This window comes from Phoca vitulina, unplaced genomic scaffold (assembly GCF_004348235.1).
Source record: "Phoca vitulina isolate PV1807 unplaced genomic scaffold, GSC_HSeal_1.0 scaffold69, whole genome shotgun sequence".
NCBI lineage: Eukaryota > Metazoa > Chordata > Mammalia > Carnivora > Phocidae > Phoca > Phoca vitulina.
In genome coordinates this window covers 6,638,824-6,654,297 of record NW_022589772.1, presented here as the reverse complement: position 1 = coordinate 6,654,297, position 15,474 = coordinate 6,638,824, and the positions used below count along the sequence as shown (strand labels likewise).

The window sequence follows — 15,474 nt, the reverse complement described above, 5'->3', positions numbered from 1 at the left end:
GCGCCTGGGCGCGAGTCTGGGAAAGGGCACCGCCGCCTTCCCACGCTCCCGCGGCCCGCAGCCTCCTCGGCCCGGGCGGCGCCCCTCCGCCGGCCCTGCGCCCGGCGGTGGCTGCTGCAGCAGCCCGAGATGCTGCGGACACCCCGCCGGCGGGGAGGCCCGGCGAAACTTAATCCCTTTTCTGCCAGGGGAGCGATCCTCCAGTCTCCGTCTGGGTGGTTCCTTATTTCTGGCCTAGCTGTGAAACCAGCCCAGCGGGGGAGAGGGCGAACTTACCTATGTCCAGAGGACAGATTGCGACCGAACCGGGGAGAGGTGGGGTTTTTCCATTCCTGCCTCCTAAGAATTAAGTAAATAGCGGCGGAGTGGATTCACAGAAACATTTTTGGTGATGCTAAGGTTTAGGTTACTTAGTACTTGGCGTGTAGTGCGTTCTTTCTCTGGAGGCGTTTTTTGTTTTTGTGGGTTTTTCTTTTTTCTTTTTTTTTTTGTTTTGTTTTGTTGTTGTTTTTTGTTGTTGTTTCGCAGAGCAGGAAATTGGGATCCTGGGGTCTTTAGTTTCTTCACTTTCTCTCTTCCACACTCCCCTACCTGCCTTCGCGCTCACTTACCTTCTTCCTGCGCCGTCACGCATCTACCTGCCCACCCAGATCTCCCACCAGACCCTATCCGTCCCCTACACTGCCCCCCACCAACCTGTGCACTCCGCCTGCCGCCCAGCCCTGCAGCCTCTTGCTTCTCAACCCATTTGCCTTTTGGAGGATTTCTGAGTGTGGGGCGAGTGGATAGTGATGGTTGTGTGTCTGTGAGGAGGAGCCCTTATACAGGAATATAGTGGAGTCTGTTGAAATAGACAAGTCATGTGTGTGGGTTGATTCCTTGGATTCTCAAGTTGGGCCATAAGGGCTGCCTTTAACCCTATTCTGTTCCCTCCCAGGACTCTTAATCGCTTCTCTGGCGATGTTCCAATAGAAGGGGCATGCTGAATAGGGAGCTTTCCTCCCCTCCTTCTGGCTTAACCTCAGCTGATTACCCCAACCCTCACGTCCCCCTCTTCACCCGACTCCACTCATACTAACTGCCCTAAGGGGGAAACAGTCTTGGCTATTTTTATATATTCCTGCCCAATCAATTAACTTAATACAGAGATAAAACGTGAATTAGATTTTTCCTGACTGTTCCTCACAACTTGATTTATGTGGTTGAAATACAGGTCTAGGAGTCAAGAAGATCAGAGAGTTTATCCCAAATCTGATGTTACATTGGCTTTATGGCCTTAGGACATTCCTATGACCTTTCTTTCATAGTTGATGCACTTGTGTAAAAGGCATAATACTGTGTACTGGGTATTGTGAGTCTCGGCTTGGTCCTTTGAAGATGAAAGGGTTCTATAAACCCTCAGCATTACACTTTTCAAATAAAGTACCTCATTTACCTTTTATTGGGATAATAGATTGACTGGGTGCAAGGAGGAACCCTAGTTTACTGGAAACCTTAACTTGCCATTATTAGTCCCCCTGGGAGCCAAATCCATCACCGTACTCAGGACTCCTTTTTTTTTGTTGTTCCTAATGCATGTACAACTGAATGAAAACATGCATAAAACTAGGCATGCAGAGTAATGGTGATTATTTTAAGTCGAGGCTTGAATCATATCTAATGTACTCCAACCTAACAGTCTGAGTCAGACTCATTTGAAAACATAACCTCACCCATTTTTAGCCTATATGGGGGCAGTTAGTTAATTTCTACTGAACAGTGGCATAAATAATTGTAGGCATGGCAATACAAGCGTGATTAGCATCTAGCAGCGGTGAGTCAACAATATTTATTAAGCATCTACAATGTGCAGAGTTCTCTGCTGACCGGGCTGAGGCCCCAGTCTTGGCCTAGCACTTTGGCCTCCTGCTTGTTTGAGGCCTACTTCCTTACTTGCAGCTCCGGGAGTAGGACAGGGAGGAGCAAGGCAGGGGGAGAGGCCAGGGACAAGAAGGGGTGATTGTTTCCCTCCCTCTTTCGTGACCACTAGACTTCTCATCTAGCATGTTCTACCTTGCAAGGCCACCCCTGGGAAGCAGTGCCACAAATCAGGGTGACTCGGTTGCTTCATGAATATATCATCTGAACAGTGCAAATTGATTTAGATGAAATTGGTTTAGTCAATCCCTCCTCTAAGTGCAGGGCAACTTGCTCCAACTTGCAGATCCTAAAGCAGAGCCAGTGGAGTCTCATAATTGCATCCAAAAATTGCTCTGGGTAGTGCGCCTGTCCATTCCCTCATCCCTCCTCCCATAAAACCTGCTGACGCCATGACAGTTGAGAAGAAAACTGTAGAAGGAGTAGGTCTTTACCACTCGGCAAACCTCTTTGGCTTGGTGAAGAGGAAAGAATGTCCTCTTTGCACTCTGTCTCTTAGCACTCAGGTTCTTTCTTTCCCATCAGGGGCACAGAGCCCTGAACAAGAGGTGAGGGCAGGGCTGAGGCACAGAATGTGTCTCGAATGGCTGTTTCCAGAGGCACCTGCTTGACCTCTTGTGTGTCTGTCATCTAGTCTTTATGGATCTTGGGAACTCCCTAGCTGTTAGGCCGTGTGATTCCGCTGCTAGTGGAGGCCAGGGGGTGCTCCATTTCCATTTAGCGTGGGTTTTTTGTTTTTTGTTTTTTGTTTTTTTTTTTGGTCTTCTGTGCAAAGGGGGAAATCGAGGCACTGTGTATGTAAAATGCTTCCTTACGTAAGCTGGGGGTCTTGACTTAGAGCATTGCATCGTCAAAATAGGACATGGAACGTGTTGATCCTGGATATATGACAGTTCAGGAGAGTTGCACATTGTCCACTTTTTGATGACTGAAACGTTGGTACCCAGGTGGTATTACTGTAACCGCTGTATTTCAGGTCTCTCAAAAACCATTGTGTTCATCACCAAGCAGTGTAGAGCAGAGACTAGAAAAGTGTTTCTCAGCCAGTGTATTGGATCATGCTAACAAGTGAGAAGACCGGATGAGTGGTGTCGAGACAAGAAATTCCAACTCCGGGGCACCTGGGGTGCTCAGCCGTTAAGCGTCTGCCTTCGACTCAGGTCATGATCCCAGAGTCCTGGGATCGAGCCCCACATCAGGCTCCCTGCTCCACGGGAAGCCTGCTTCTCCCTCTCCCACTCCCCCTGCTTGTGTTCCTTCTCTCGCTGTGTCTCTATCTGTCAAATAAAATAAAATAAAATAAAATAAAATAAAATAAAATAAAATAAAATAAATTCCAACTCCAATTATCCCCCTGGGCAGACTGCTTGCTGGTCTCCTTTTCATTTCCCCTCTCTTCCAAGGACCGATATGTTTTTCTCTCTATTTCCAGATCTCTATTTTCTCTCTAATTCAGAATTAAAACTCTGTTCAAAGTCTTCCGTGGGCCCCAGAGGTCGGTGGCTCTTCCTACGGTTTCTCTTTTTCCATCTTCCGCTTCTCCATGACCATAGGCAGACAGAATCTTTTGATAGTTAATCTCCCAGCTCCGGCGCTTCCCTTAGAAATCCCATGAGCTGCTCAGACTGCTAGATGGGTTACGCTGTGGGTGGTGGAGGGGTTTTGAGCAGTGTTCCAACACCCCACCACTCCCTTGTCCATGTAGGGTTCACCCGAGTGCACACTAGGGTGTTGGTTCAGTCTAAGTGGGTTAGCAAAGTATCATTAGTAAGATTTGTCCTACTTGGGTTCTTGTCTCCCTGCACAGCTCTGACTGCTTGACCTTGGGCTCTGTCTCAGCCTCTTTCCTGCAGGTCAGACTCCTCTGGTTGATGAACAGCATCCCCAGTCTTTGGATCTTTTCTCTAACAGAGACCAAACGATCTGATAACAAACTCATTATGTAAACTCAAATCCTCCTGAAACCGAAAATCCCAGTGTTTACAGTTTGCCCCGTTAGGAGCATAACGTATGGGCCTGGGAGACAATGCTAATGTAGGACGGTGAAGTGTGTGAATGTATACAGCCCAGAGATAGAAAAATGGTTTATGGTCCAGAATCCTCAATCGCTTTGTCTATAGCCTTTTGTTCAGTGTTGCTAGGATCCATGTGATTCCCCAGGGAGTAGAAGCTTGATTTCAAATAGGCTTCTGTTCTCTGTCCCTTGTCTCTGACCTGAACTTGGGGTGCTCTCAGCCTAACTAAGATTCAACAGTATGCCCTACATACATATATTGCCAGTTTTATTCTGTGGGAGTGGAGAGGGCTGCCCATCCAGGTGTGTCCCTGAACATTTAAACATTTACAACCATTGCCCTGGGTAAGAGAGCTTGGGAAAAGCGGTCCTAGAACAGATGGGAAGCTGGACTGGTAGCACGAGGTGGATTAAGTTGGTTGTCCCTTTGTTCACCCTTGTGACTGCCGGTGTGTTCTGCATGAAGATAAAGGTGTCATGAATTGTACTAAGGATTCCTGTCAATTATCCTGGGTTACCTTGGCAAATCCTTCTCTTGGTTCCTGAGATTAGTCTTTTGCCTTCGTAGCAAACGTAGGACTTTTAGTTCTGTTATTGTGATATTCACTGTAATGCTTATGGTGACTCTATTATATAAAATGGCCAATGGTTGGCTTTAGGAGCTAATTATTGTAAAGAAAACATCGTTAAATCCACATGCTATAAAATATTAAGTAGGCTTTAATGATCTTTCAGACAGGAACTGGTTCTGGTGCTTTCTGTCAGTCGGTCATCAACCTCCAGTCCTGAGCTCTCCCCATGCATGATAAAAGCTGAAAAGAAGAGAGACAGTTCTTCCCTTGGGGGGACTCCAGTATAACAGGGGAGACATATGAGCATAAGAAATACCGCAATCAGACACATGGTCCTCCAGAAAACTTGCGGGGGAGTGTGACTGTTCTCCGTCATGCCAACCGTGTGTTTGGGATGAATTTCCAAACATTTGCTGCTTTCCTCAATAACTTGCTTTGTATCCACCCGTCTGTGAATGTATGATGAGAATATCTCCCTATTTGTAAAGCAAGTTAATAATTTTATTTTATCTTCATGTGATCTTCATAAGAGCCTGAGAGCTGGGGTAGGGCTGGTATTTTTCAAGCCACAGATGAGGAGGCTGTGGCCCAGACACTTTAAATGTCTTACCTAGGATCACTCAGCTAATTCAGCTTAGAGCCAGGACTATAACCAGGCTCTGTTTTGAGGATTAAATGAGATAATGGCTTTGGAACCATTTGGAAACTATCACATGGTACACAAACGTAAGATGCCTATTACTGACCACCTAGCCTCTTTTTTTCTGGGTTTCTATTTCTAGTCCGGGTCCTTTTAGGGTGAGAATTCTATGCATTGGTTGCCTTTTGTGTTCCCAAATGATCTCCTACCACCCCCCCCCCCCCCCCGCCCAGCTTCAATGGGTCCTTTCCTACTAAGAGCATTCCAGGATTTGGTTGTCTTTCTTTTCAGTTCCAAAAGGTGTTCTCGTTAGTTTGTACTCCCCTGGGACTCCTCTCCCCCTTTGTTGTCCTCTAGGAACACCCATTAAATCTTTCTTGAGGTACAACAGGCAAAACCAGCCACTGTCCTTCAGCATCCTGGCTTAGCCAAAGGAAAGTAATGCATTTTGTTCCTTTCACGATGATGCCCTTCACTGGTCAGCCTTTCTAGTCGCACCAATAAATAAGGTTTGTGTTTTGAGGAGCTAGTTTTCAATAAAGCCACCGTGTCTTTCCTATGTGGGAACAGAGAGCAAGAGCTCTGTAATAATCCCATGTCAGAGCTGGAAAGCATCTTAAAGAGATCGGCTGGTGATTCTAGTTCAACTTGCACGACATTTTACAGTTAGGGAAACATCAGACTAAGCCGGTACTCATTCTCTCATCCCCCAAGGCAGGGAGATGGGTTTGTAGTGTTTTAAGGAAAAGCTCATGGGACATCCATGTTAATATCCTGAAGAATGTTTATTTTCCATTAATTTGTTTTTAAAACAAGTCCTGCAGCTCAGCTCAATCTTCATTCTACAGCCCAGAGGTCAGGCTTGGTTTCACACTCTCGGTTTTTCTGTGCAGAAGGGGTGTGTGTGTGGGGAGCCATGGCTCCTCAGGGAGGTAGTGAGAGCCCAGGGCCACGCTCTGCAGACCTGGGAGATGAAAACTAGACGGAATCTAAACTGCTGAAATACGGGGGCATTTAATTATGTTCCAATCACATTTGAAATAATAGAATTCTGCCAAGTGCAGATCACAGCTTTTCTCCGTGATCGGAGTTAACGGCATGCCGGATTTGGAGGGCAATGCCGAAATCAGTCTTTCATTTCGTAGGTGTAGAATGCATTATTTTTATCTTAACCACCTGCATGGAAGCTCCTCTTTTGTATTTCCACGTACTCACACAGCCTTATGATACCTTCTTATCGTTTTGTCTCATCGACCTCTGTTTTTCAGGGGTCTCAGCCTGAAGGGGGTGCAGGGTGAAGATAAGGCAGGCAGAAACAGTTGTAAAACCAAGCAAGGGCAAATACGTAAACATACTAAATGATACAGAAGGGAACAAATCAGTGTCTGCGGATATGGGCATTTGTTTCTTAACATGGCAATTGGTATGCCCTCCCGGGCATTTCATCAGTGCGTTTGTATGACGAACCATTGTGTTTTCTGGCAAAAGCTTCCTGATTACCTGTTATCGGGTGGCACTGTATCAGGTTCACATCCTGTCTTTATCTTTAGCACACTCTCTAATTCTGCAGAGATCAGTGATTCACAGACTTTTGGAAGCTGCAACACTTTGACATTGTTTCATTTTTGTCATACTGCTTCCCTCTGTCCTTCCTAAAAGTATTTTGTGATATAGGAGCCAAGTATCTTTTTATTTTTTTTAAGGAGTCTTGTGGTTTTTATTTTATTTCACTTTTAAAGATTTTATTTATTTATTTATTTGAGAGAGAGAGAGAGAGATCGAGGGAAGGGGCAGAGGGAGAGGGAGAGAGGGAATCCCAAGCAGACTCCGCACCGAGTGTGGAGCGAAGCCCGACCGGGGCCTCGATCCCAGGACCCTGAGATCATGACCTGAGCTGAAACCAAGAGTCAGACGCCCAACCAACTGAGCCACCCAGCCCCCTGCCCCTGTGGTTTTTAAATGAATACAAATTGGGAGCTGAGAACTTTCTGACAACCATTGATCATTAGAGGTATTCTAGGATGTTGCAAAACCTAGACAGGGAATCACTGACCCAGAAAAACAATCGGAAGAAGTAATCCAGGAGGGTTTAGAATGACTACATAGTTATATAGATGGCCGTATAGTATAGTGGTGATCTGTTTACACTCCAGGGTCAGACCTGGGTTTGAATCTTCTTTAAAAAAAAATTCAGATGTAATTCACGTATCATAATGTTCACCATTTTAAAGTGTACAATTTAGTGGATTTTAGTATATTCACGAAGTTGTGCAACAATCACCACTAATTCCTGAACGTTTTCTTCATCATCCCCAAAAGAAACTCTGTACCCATTAGTAGTCACCCCCCTTCCCTCTCTCTCCCCAGCCCTTGGCAATCACTAACCTACTTTCTGTTCTTATGGATTTGCCTATTCTGGGCATTTCATATAAAGAGAATCAAACAATTTTTGACCTTCGGTGACTGGCTTCTTTCACTTAGCATAATGCTTTCAATGCTCACCCATGTTGTGGTATGGATCAGTACTTTATTACTTTCTCTTGATGAATAATATTCCATTGTATGGATGTACCATATTTGTTTATCCATTCATCAGTTGATGGACATTTGGGTTATTTCTACCATTTGGCTATTATGACTGATGCTGCTATGAACATTTGTGTACAAGTTTTTTTTTTAAGTGTTTTATTTATTTATTCATGAGAGTCAGAGACAGAGAGAGAGGCAGGCAGAGGCAGAGGAAGAAGCAGGCTCCCTGCCCGGCAGGGAGCCTGATACGGGACTCGATCCCAGGCTCCTGGGATCATGACCTGAGCCGAAGACAGATGCTTAACCACCTGAGCCACCCAGGCGCCCCTGTGTACAAGTTTTTGAGTGAACACATCTTCAGTTCTTCTGGGTCGTATGCTAACTCCACATTTAACCATCTGAGGAATTGCCGAACTATTTCCTAAAGCAGACGTGCCATTTTACATTCCCACCAGCAATGTATGAGGGTTCCAGTTTTTCCATATCCTGGCTGACATTTGCTATTTTTTAAAATTACAGCCATCCTGGTGGGTGTGAAGTAGTAATATAACCATCCCAATGAGTACAAAGTGGTATTTCAGTGTGCTTTTGATTTGCATTTCCCTAATGGCTGATGATATTGAATATCTTTTCATATGCTTACTGATCCTTTATTTGTATATCATCTTTGGAGAAGTGTGTATTTAGATCATTTGCCCATTTTGGGGGTCTTTTTATTGTGGAGTTTTAAGAGTTCTGTTTATTTCTAGATACTAGACCCATATCACATCTGTGACTTGCAAATATTTTTTTCCCCATTCTGTGAGTTGTCTTTTTACTTTCTTGATGTTGTCATTTGCAGCACAGAAGTTTTAAACTTTGATAAAGTCCAATTTATCTATTTTTTTCTTTGGTTGCTTGTGCATTTGGTGTAATGTAAGAAACCCTTGCCTAATTTAAGTTCACAAAGATTTACACCTATGTTTCCACCCAAGATTTTAAGTTTCTGCACTTTCATTTAGGTTATTGATTTATTTTGAGATAACTTTTGTATATGGTGTGAGGTAGGATTCTAACTTCATCATCTTTTTTTTTTTTTTTTGCATGTGGATATGCAGTTGTCCTAATACCATTTGTTGAAAAGATTATTCTTTCCTCACTGAGTGGACTTGGGATCCTTGTCAAAAGTTACTTGCCCATAAACATATGAGTATATCAGTTTATTTCTGGACTCTCAGTCTTATTCTGGGCTTGAATCTTAGTTCTGCTACTTGCCAATAAATGTAATCTGGGACAAGTTACTTTTTTTTTGGTAATAATACTACCTACCTTTTAGAGGGTCGTTGTGAAAATTAAATGAGACAATGCACGTAAAAGGTATTATTTAGTGCCTGGCACATAGTACATACCAGATAAATTTTAAGGGGAAATGTGCTTAGATAATCAGGGAAGTAGTAAAAATGGGAGATAGTTGAAAGGACGTTGAAATATTAGGAGTGTCCAGAACAAGGTGGCCTCATAAATGAGAGATGAGATGAATAGATGTTTGAAAAAGTTGAAGAAAATATTCAGTTCCCCGGTCTTGGCTACAGCAGTTGCTAGATGATGATGAAACAGAACAGAATAGAAACAGTATAGAAAAGTTACCATAAGCAACAGATTGGAACCATCTTATATTATTCTTTATAGAGCTGAAATCAGTTAAGGTGGGTTATTTTAGAGCACTCGTGTTTGACTTTTTTCTGTCAAGGACTCTTTTGAGAACATTTTGAATGCTGTGGACAACCCTCTCCCCATGAGAATGTGTATATGACAAACACACAATGTTCTTCAGACAGTTCTTGGAGGTTCAGAAATCCCTGGTTAAAAGTCCCATCTTGACCTTATTTGAAGCAATGCTGACCCATAGCATACTTTCCCAAGCCTAATTTCATAGTGAGGTTCAAGTGTCCCACTTACTCCAGAGCAATATTTACAGTTTCAGGGAAACTCGGAGAGCTTTTCCTCGTGTACGGAAGAATTTTTTTTTTTTTTTTAAAGATTTTATTTATTTGACAGAGAGAGATACAGCGAGAGAGGGAACACAAGCAGGGGGAGTGGGAGAGGGAGAAGCAGGCTTCCCGCTGAGCGGGGAGCCCGATGTGGGGCTCGATCCCAGGACCCTGGGATCATGACCTGAGCTGAAGGCAGACGCTTAACGACTGAGCCACCCAGGCGCCCCGTGTACGGAAGAATTTGTATGGCACCCTCCTAAGATTTAGAAGAGTACCACAAATACTCTAATTGTTTTTCTATAGGTTTCAACGCGTAGAGGTCTTTCAGCAATGCTCCTGACCAACTGTCATTTTGGAGGGGGGCCTTCCTCAGCTCTCCCAGGTAGCTCCCAACACGGACATTGAAGAGTGCAGACTTGCAGTCCTGGAAAAGATAGTAATAGAAATGCTGTGTGAGGTGGAGTTGGGCCTGGAAGAAAAAGATATGATTCTGGAAGGGACTCGGAATGAGAGGCAGCTTCAGAGAAACTCAGGGGGACACAGAGAGACAAAAATAGAAGCGGAAACATGCTGTTTAGAAACCCTCTTGCATATAGTCAAGATAAACTTCAGTGAAGGAGGTGAGATGATTGAAATAAAGGTGTAGGGGAAAGAGCACAGGCGCCGACATCAGACCGACCCAGTGCCCTGGGTATGTATGTTCCTGGTTGATTTACTTAACAGTGCTGAGCCCCAGTCTCCTAACTGTAATATGGGCATGGTAGTTCCTTCCTTACAGACTTCTTGACAGAATTTAATGAAGAAATGTGTGTAAAGGGCTTAACAGTACTCAGAATACAGGAGGTGCTCAATAAATGCTAGGTCCCTTCTTCTGACTTCTTCTACTTTATGGGATCCTTCATTTAACAATTACTGAATACCTATGTGTATATGAGGCTCTGAATAAAACTATGAAATACTTGATGCCCTCAAGAAGCAGGGAGAGTTAGCTGGAGACACAGATATGTAAATGAAATGAAACAGAATGTTCTGGAAGCCACCAGTGGCTGTGGCGATAAACATGTAAATGAGCGAACTCCTAGGTTTGTAGGCTTGGATGGTGATATTCACCAGATAGGGAAAACTGGAAGAAGAGCAGGTGTTTGGGGGTTTTGTGGTGGGGACCCGGGGGGGGGCGGTGAATAACAAGGTCATTTATGGACATGTTGAATTTGAGCAGTGGGGCTATCAAAGGATATATTCCTGCCTGGAGCAAGAGTTGGAATCCATCATCTCTAACTAGAGTCTCTTCCAATTTTAAGAGTCTGTGATATATGCACATTGTAATTGTTTTACTTTTTCATCTCTAAAGGTGAATGCTGATAGATATTAGAAGCCACATGTGGCCAGCCAACAATTTTGAGGCACTTGTAAATCGTAAACTAAGACTAACCACATGTCTCACGTTTGAAAAAAGTGGTCTTACAAGCATCTGAACTTACCCAACCGAGACTGGCTGTTTTACAGAAAAAAAGACTCTACTTTTACAGCCCGGTTTCCTATAGATTTCCAATAAATAGCTAGTTAGTTTAGTGCACTTAAAGGTTTGATTTAGAAACAGCTTTTAGGGATGCATCTGTTGTACTTACTCAGTGGCAGAATCGAAATTTCAAGCCTTGGTGTGAGTGTCTCCAATGATAGTGAGCTGATGAACAAAAATTATTTAAAAGCCAAAGACGGTTTTCTCTTTTCTATAAATAGGATTAACATTTTCTGTCGATAAGACATATTTTTCCTCAGTTAGGGCTAGCTTAGATCATTTATCTGTGTTGATTTTAATTAACGGAAGACCCATGGCAGTATCTATTATGTTCAGCTCAGAAATGTCTGCGGGAGAATAGATTGGCCAAGAGATTAGTTTCATGTTAATTGGGTGACTTCTTTTACTCTCTGATGCACCTACCAAAATGAAAGTTACCAGATCTGAAAATTTCTGGCCCCTCACCTTGCTAATTTGTATCTGGGTATTGGTTTGCATCTTGTTATGTTTTAGGAAGTATGAAAAGACACATGGGGAGGTGTGCTTCATAGTAGGCTTGTGCTAGTTCAGTGGGTGTGTAATAATAAAACCCAGCCAAAACCACAAGGTAATACATCTTCATTATTGATCAGAAACTACTGCTGAGTAAGTTGAAAAGTCATAGTCCCTCCTCATTGAGCTTGATGAGATGAAGAGCTTGCTGAAGGTGAGGGAAGGAAGTGAAAACTAGCACCATTTGTGTCTAGTAACTCAGCTTACTAGAAACAGGATAGAGCAGGAATTTCCATGAGTGGTAACAGGAAGTAATTAAGGTTCACATTCTGAAGAACTTATTATTCTACACTGAGAAGTCCGTTTTTCCAAAGCCCTCTCTTCTTTTTTTTACACAGGCTCTCAGAATGGAATCATTTCAAGAAGTAGAGAGTTAGTTTGAAATATGGCCTTATTTTCCTTCCACTGGATGTGGAATAGGCGCAGCCCCTATATTTTACCTTGAAGTAAAATACAGAACAACACTGGAGAATGGAGATGGAGAATTTCGCAGGGCCTCAGGCTCATCATAGTCCAGGACCAGAAATGTCAGTGGACAATATGTGAGGGACGGCTCCGTGCCGGTACTGTGAGCTGGAATAGTAATGTTAACCAGTAAACCAGGATTCAGCGGTGGCCACACGGTTCTGTTTATTAGTGCAGGAACATAAACTCAGGCATTTGTCGAAAACAAGGTTTGAAGCGGGAGAGGGTGGGGGAGAGAGGCTTTTTGATTAATTCCCAGATCGCTTTCCTATTGCTCCAGTGTTGCTGGGGAATGGAGCACGCAAGAGCCTCCGTTGGTTAGTGTATAGCCTCTCTGCATCCAGGTTTCCTTTGGAGACGCTTAGTGACTCCTGCTTTGTATTCCTCACAGGTGAAAGCCCAGCCTCTGTGGTTCTTAATGCCCCAGCAGGATTATTTTCACTAAAGATGGAAACACTGGAGTCCGAATTGACCTGTCCAATCTGCCTGGAGTTGTTCGAAGACCCCCTTCTGCTCCCTTGTGCCCACAGCCTCTGCTTCAGCTGTGCCCACCGCATCCTGGTCTCGAGCTGCAGCTCTGGCGAATCCATTGAACCCATTACCGCTTTCCAGTGTCCCACGTGCAGGTATGTTATCTCGCTGAACCACCGGGGCCTGGACGGCCTCAAGAGGAATGTGACTTTGCAGAACATTATCGATCGCTTCCAGAAGGCTTCGGTCAGTGGGCCCAATTCCCCAAGTGAGAGCCGCCGGGAGAGGACTTACAGGCCCAGCACGGCCATGTCTAGTGAGCGAATTGCTTGCCAGTTCTGTGAGCAGGACCCGCCAAGGGATGCAGTGAAGACATGCATCACCTGTGAGGTCTCCTACTGTGACCGGTGCCTGCGGGCCACACACCCCAACAAGAAACCTTTCACCAGCCACCGCCTGGTGGAACCAGTGCCAGACACGCATCTTCGAGGGATCACCTGCCTGGACCACGAGAACGAGAAAGTGAACATGTATTGTGTATCCGATGACCAATTGATCTGTGCCTTATGCAAACTGGTGGGACGTCACCGAGACCATCAGGTCGCGTCCCTGAATGACCGATTTGAGAAACTCAAGGTAAGGGATCTGGGAAATATCCCTTACACAGCTTGGTCTCTCTTATACACAGCCGTACGGGTAGCGAGTTCCCTCACAAAGCTAGGTCCGCTTTTCCTATGTGGCACGGCCGTTAGCTCCCAAGTTGCTCTCGCGAGGACTAGCCTACCCACTCGCCAGCCCTCACTGGAACCTGTTTCGTCGGTTGCATAAACATCTGCTTGCATTCCTTCACCTCTGGCCAGTTCTGGATGAGTTCAGGCCCCTGGCCCCACGCGCCACACCAGTAGCCCGTCCAGGGAAACAAGTCCCTCTGTCCTCTGTCAGTGGCAGATTGCACACTACCTATCTTTGTCGTGATCTTTCCACCTCTTCTTTTAAGTATGTGAGTACCTGTGTAGGTGTACTCTAATTAGCATAGGTGCTGATATGCATGCGTATGGGGAGAGCAAGGGGAGGGCTGGGCGTGTCTCCGTGGAGGTGTGGGGGAAGGTGTCTGAGTGTGTCCGGACGTAGGCGGGAGACCTGTGTGGAGGACAGTAGCGTCTGTGTTTGCCCGCTCCCTACGCTAAAGAAACAAAGGCCTGGCGTTGGCTGCTTGCTACAAATCGCTCTCAAGCCCTTAACATGGGGCTAATTCTAAGCCCGCCTTAAAAAAAAAAAAAAAAAAAGGAACTCCAGTTTACCACGAAGTCAGAAGGGGTAATCCAATGTCTGAACTAGAACTTTAAACCGAAGCCAATCAATCTCGAATCCAGGATCCGATTTCGTGCCTGTGCTCGTTTTTGTGGGTTGCAGACTGAAGCCTGTGGTTGCAGTCCCTGCCTCGGAAGTTCCCAGTCTTCCATTTGTGTTCCGCGGACGGAGTTATCCGAGGTTGCCATGCCATATAATCTTTGTGCGCAAGGCTAAGTGCCCATTTTGTAAGACCGTCCTGCCTCACGTTGATGTTAACAAACGTCAGCTCTGGAAAATTGTTTTATTCCCGTTGTCTACCCGCTCTGTGGCTTAACTGCTCTTAAGAAGGGAGCTATTTAGCAGAAATTCCAGGAAAATAAAATGTTTAAATGACTGACAAGATGACCACCCCCAATAGGGACTGGCTATAGAAGCCGAGCTGGAAGGAAGACCCAGATAGGATGGAAGGAGGGCAAGAAGGAAGTGGGGATTTTCCTCTTGTCATGCCCTGAACAAGCCACGGTAACTTATCTGAAGATTTCATGGGGTTGGGGAAGGTAGCAATACTCTGAATAGGATATATTTTCCCCTCCCGTAATTTGTTGCAAGCTGACAATGGTTTGTGCCTTCTCTGATTTTTTATTTATATCTAATATTTACAAATTTGTACAAAGTTCAGTGTTTATCTGTGGATTTCACTCAAGGTGATATTCTCATTCACTTCAAAACTGCAGCGAGGAATGATCTGATTGACTTCAGTTCTTAGACGCCTAAGACGCTAAGCCTTGCACTTGGTCTAGCTGAAGCCTTACGCTGTAATGTGGTATAAACTAAGACTTTGAGAGGTTAAGTGATTTGGTCAAAGTCACAGAATTGGAACGGGAACTCAGCTTCTAGACCCCGTGTGAAGTATCCTTTCGGCTGTGGCCTGCCGCCGCTTTGTTTTGGACCTAAGTTTTGCCCGTGAAATGTGATTTGAAACTTAACTTTACACTCTGGCAATTGCACATTTCATGGGTCACAGATAAATGATCACCAGCATCAAGGAAAGGACATACTGTATAAACTTAGAGCTTCATAATGGCAAGAGGTGGGGGTGGGGCTGCAGGAAGAGGGGGGATATGGAGAGGATGGAGCAATCTCTGCCAAATATTTGCAGGTGTTGGAACTATAATAAGGCATTGGCCTTGAGAAATACTCCAAACAGAAAACTCTGTATCCATATGTACGATTGAGATAACAAAAGACTGGATAGAATAAGCCTGTATCTGCAGAACACCAGCTTTTTGAAAACATCCGAAAACATGAAAACACTGGATGATTGATTAGATATTTGGCACCACACAACCACAGTCCTAGTCTCCAGGGTTGGATGGAGCACAAAAATATTTCACCAAAAGATACTTTAGTCTGTAACTAATCGGTAATTTTTGCAGAAAGAAAGGCCAGATTTTTGAATTGTTCCCCTTTAAATTTTTTAGGAAATGTGCAGAAAATTCTGATTATAAATTAAGTGGAAACTTTTTTTT

General features: G+C 44.5%; 1 protein-coding gene across 4 annotated transcripts in view; it reads left to right on the top strand.

Annotated features, from left to right (window-relative positions):
• Positions 1–15,474, top strand: part of MID2 (midline 2) — a 97,265-nt gene that overhangs the window by 1,285 nt on the left and 80,506 nt on the right. For all 4 annotated transcript variants that reach the window (XM_032392734.1, XM_032392735.1, XM_032392733.1 and 1 more), the window contains exon 2: positions 12,573–13,288. In XM_032392734.1, the coding sequence (XP_032248625.1) occupies positions 12,629–13,288 (660 nt within the window). In that variant the 5' untranslated portion in view covers positions 12,573–12,628. The remainder of the gene's footprint in view (positions 1–12,572; positions 13,289–15,474) is intronic.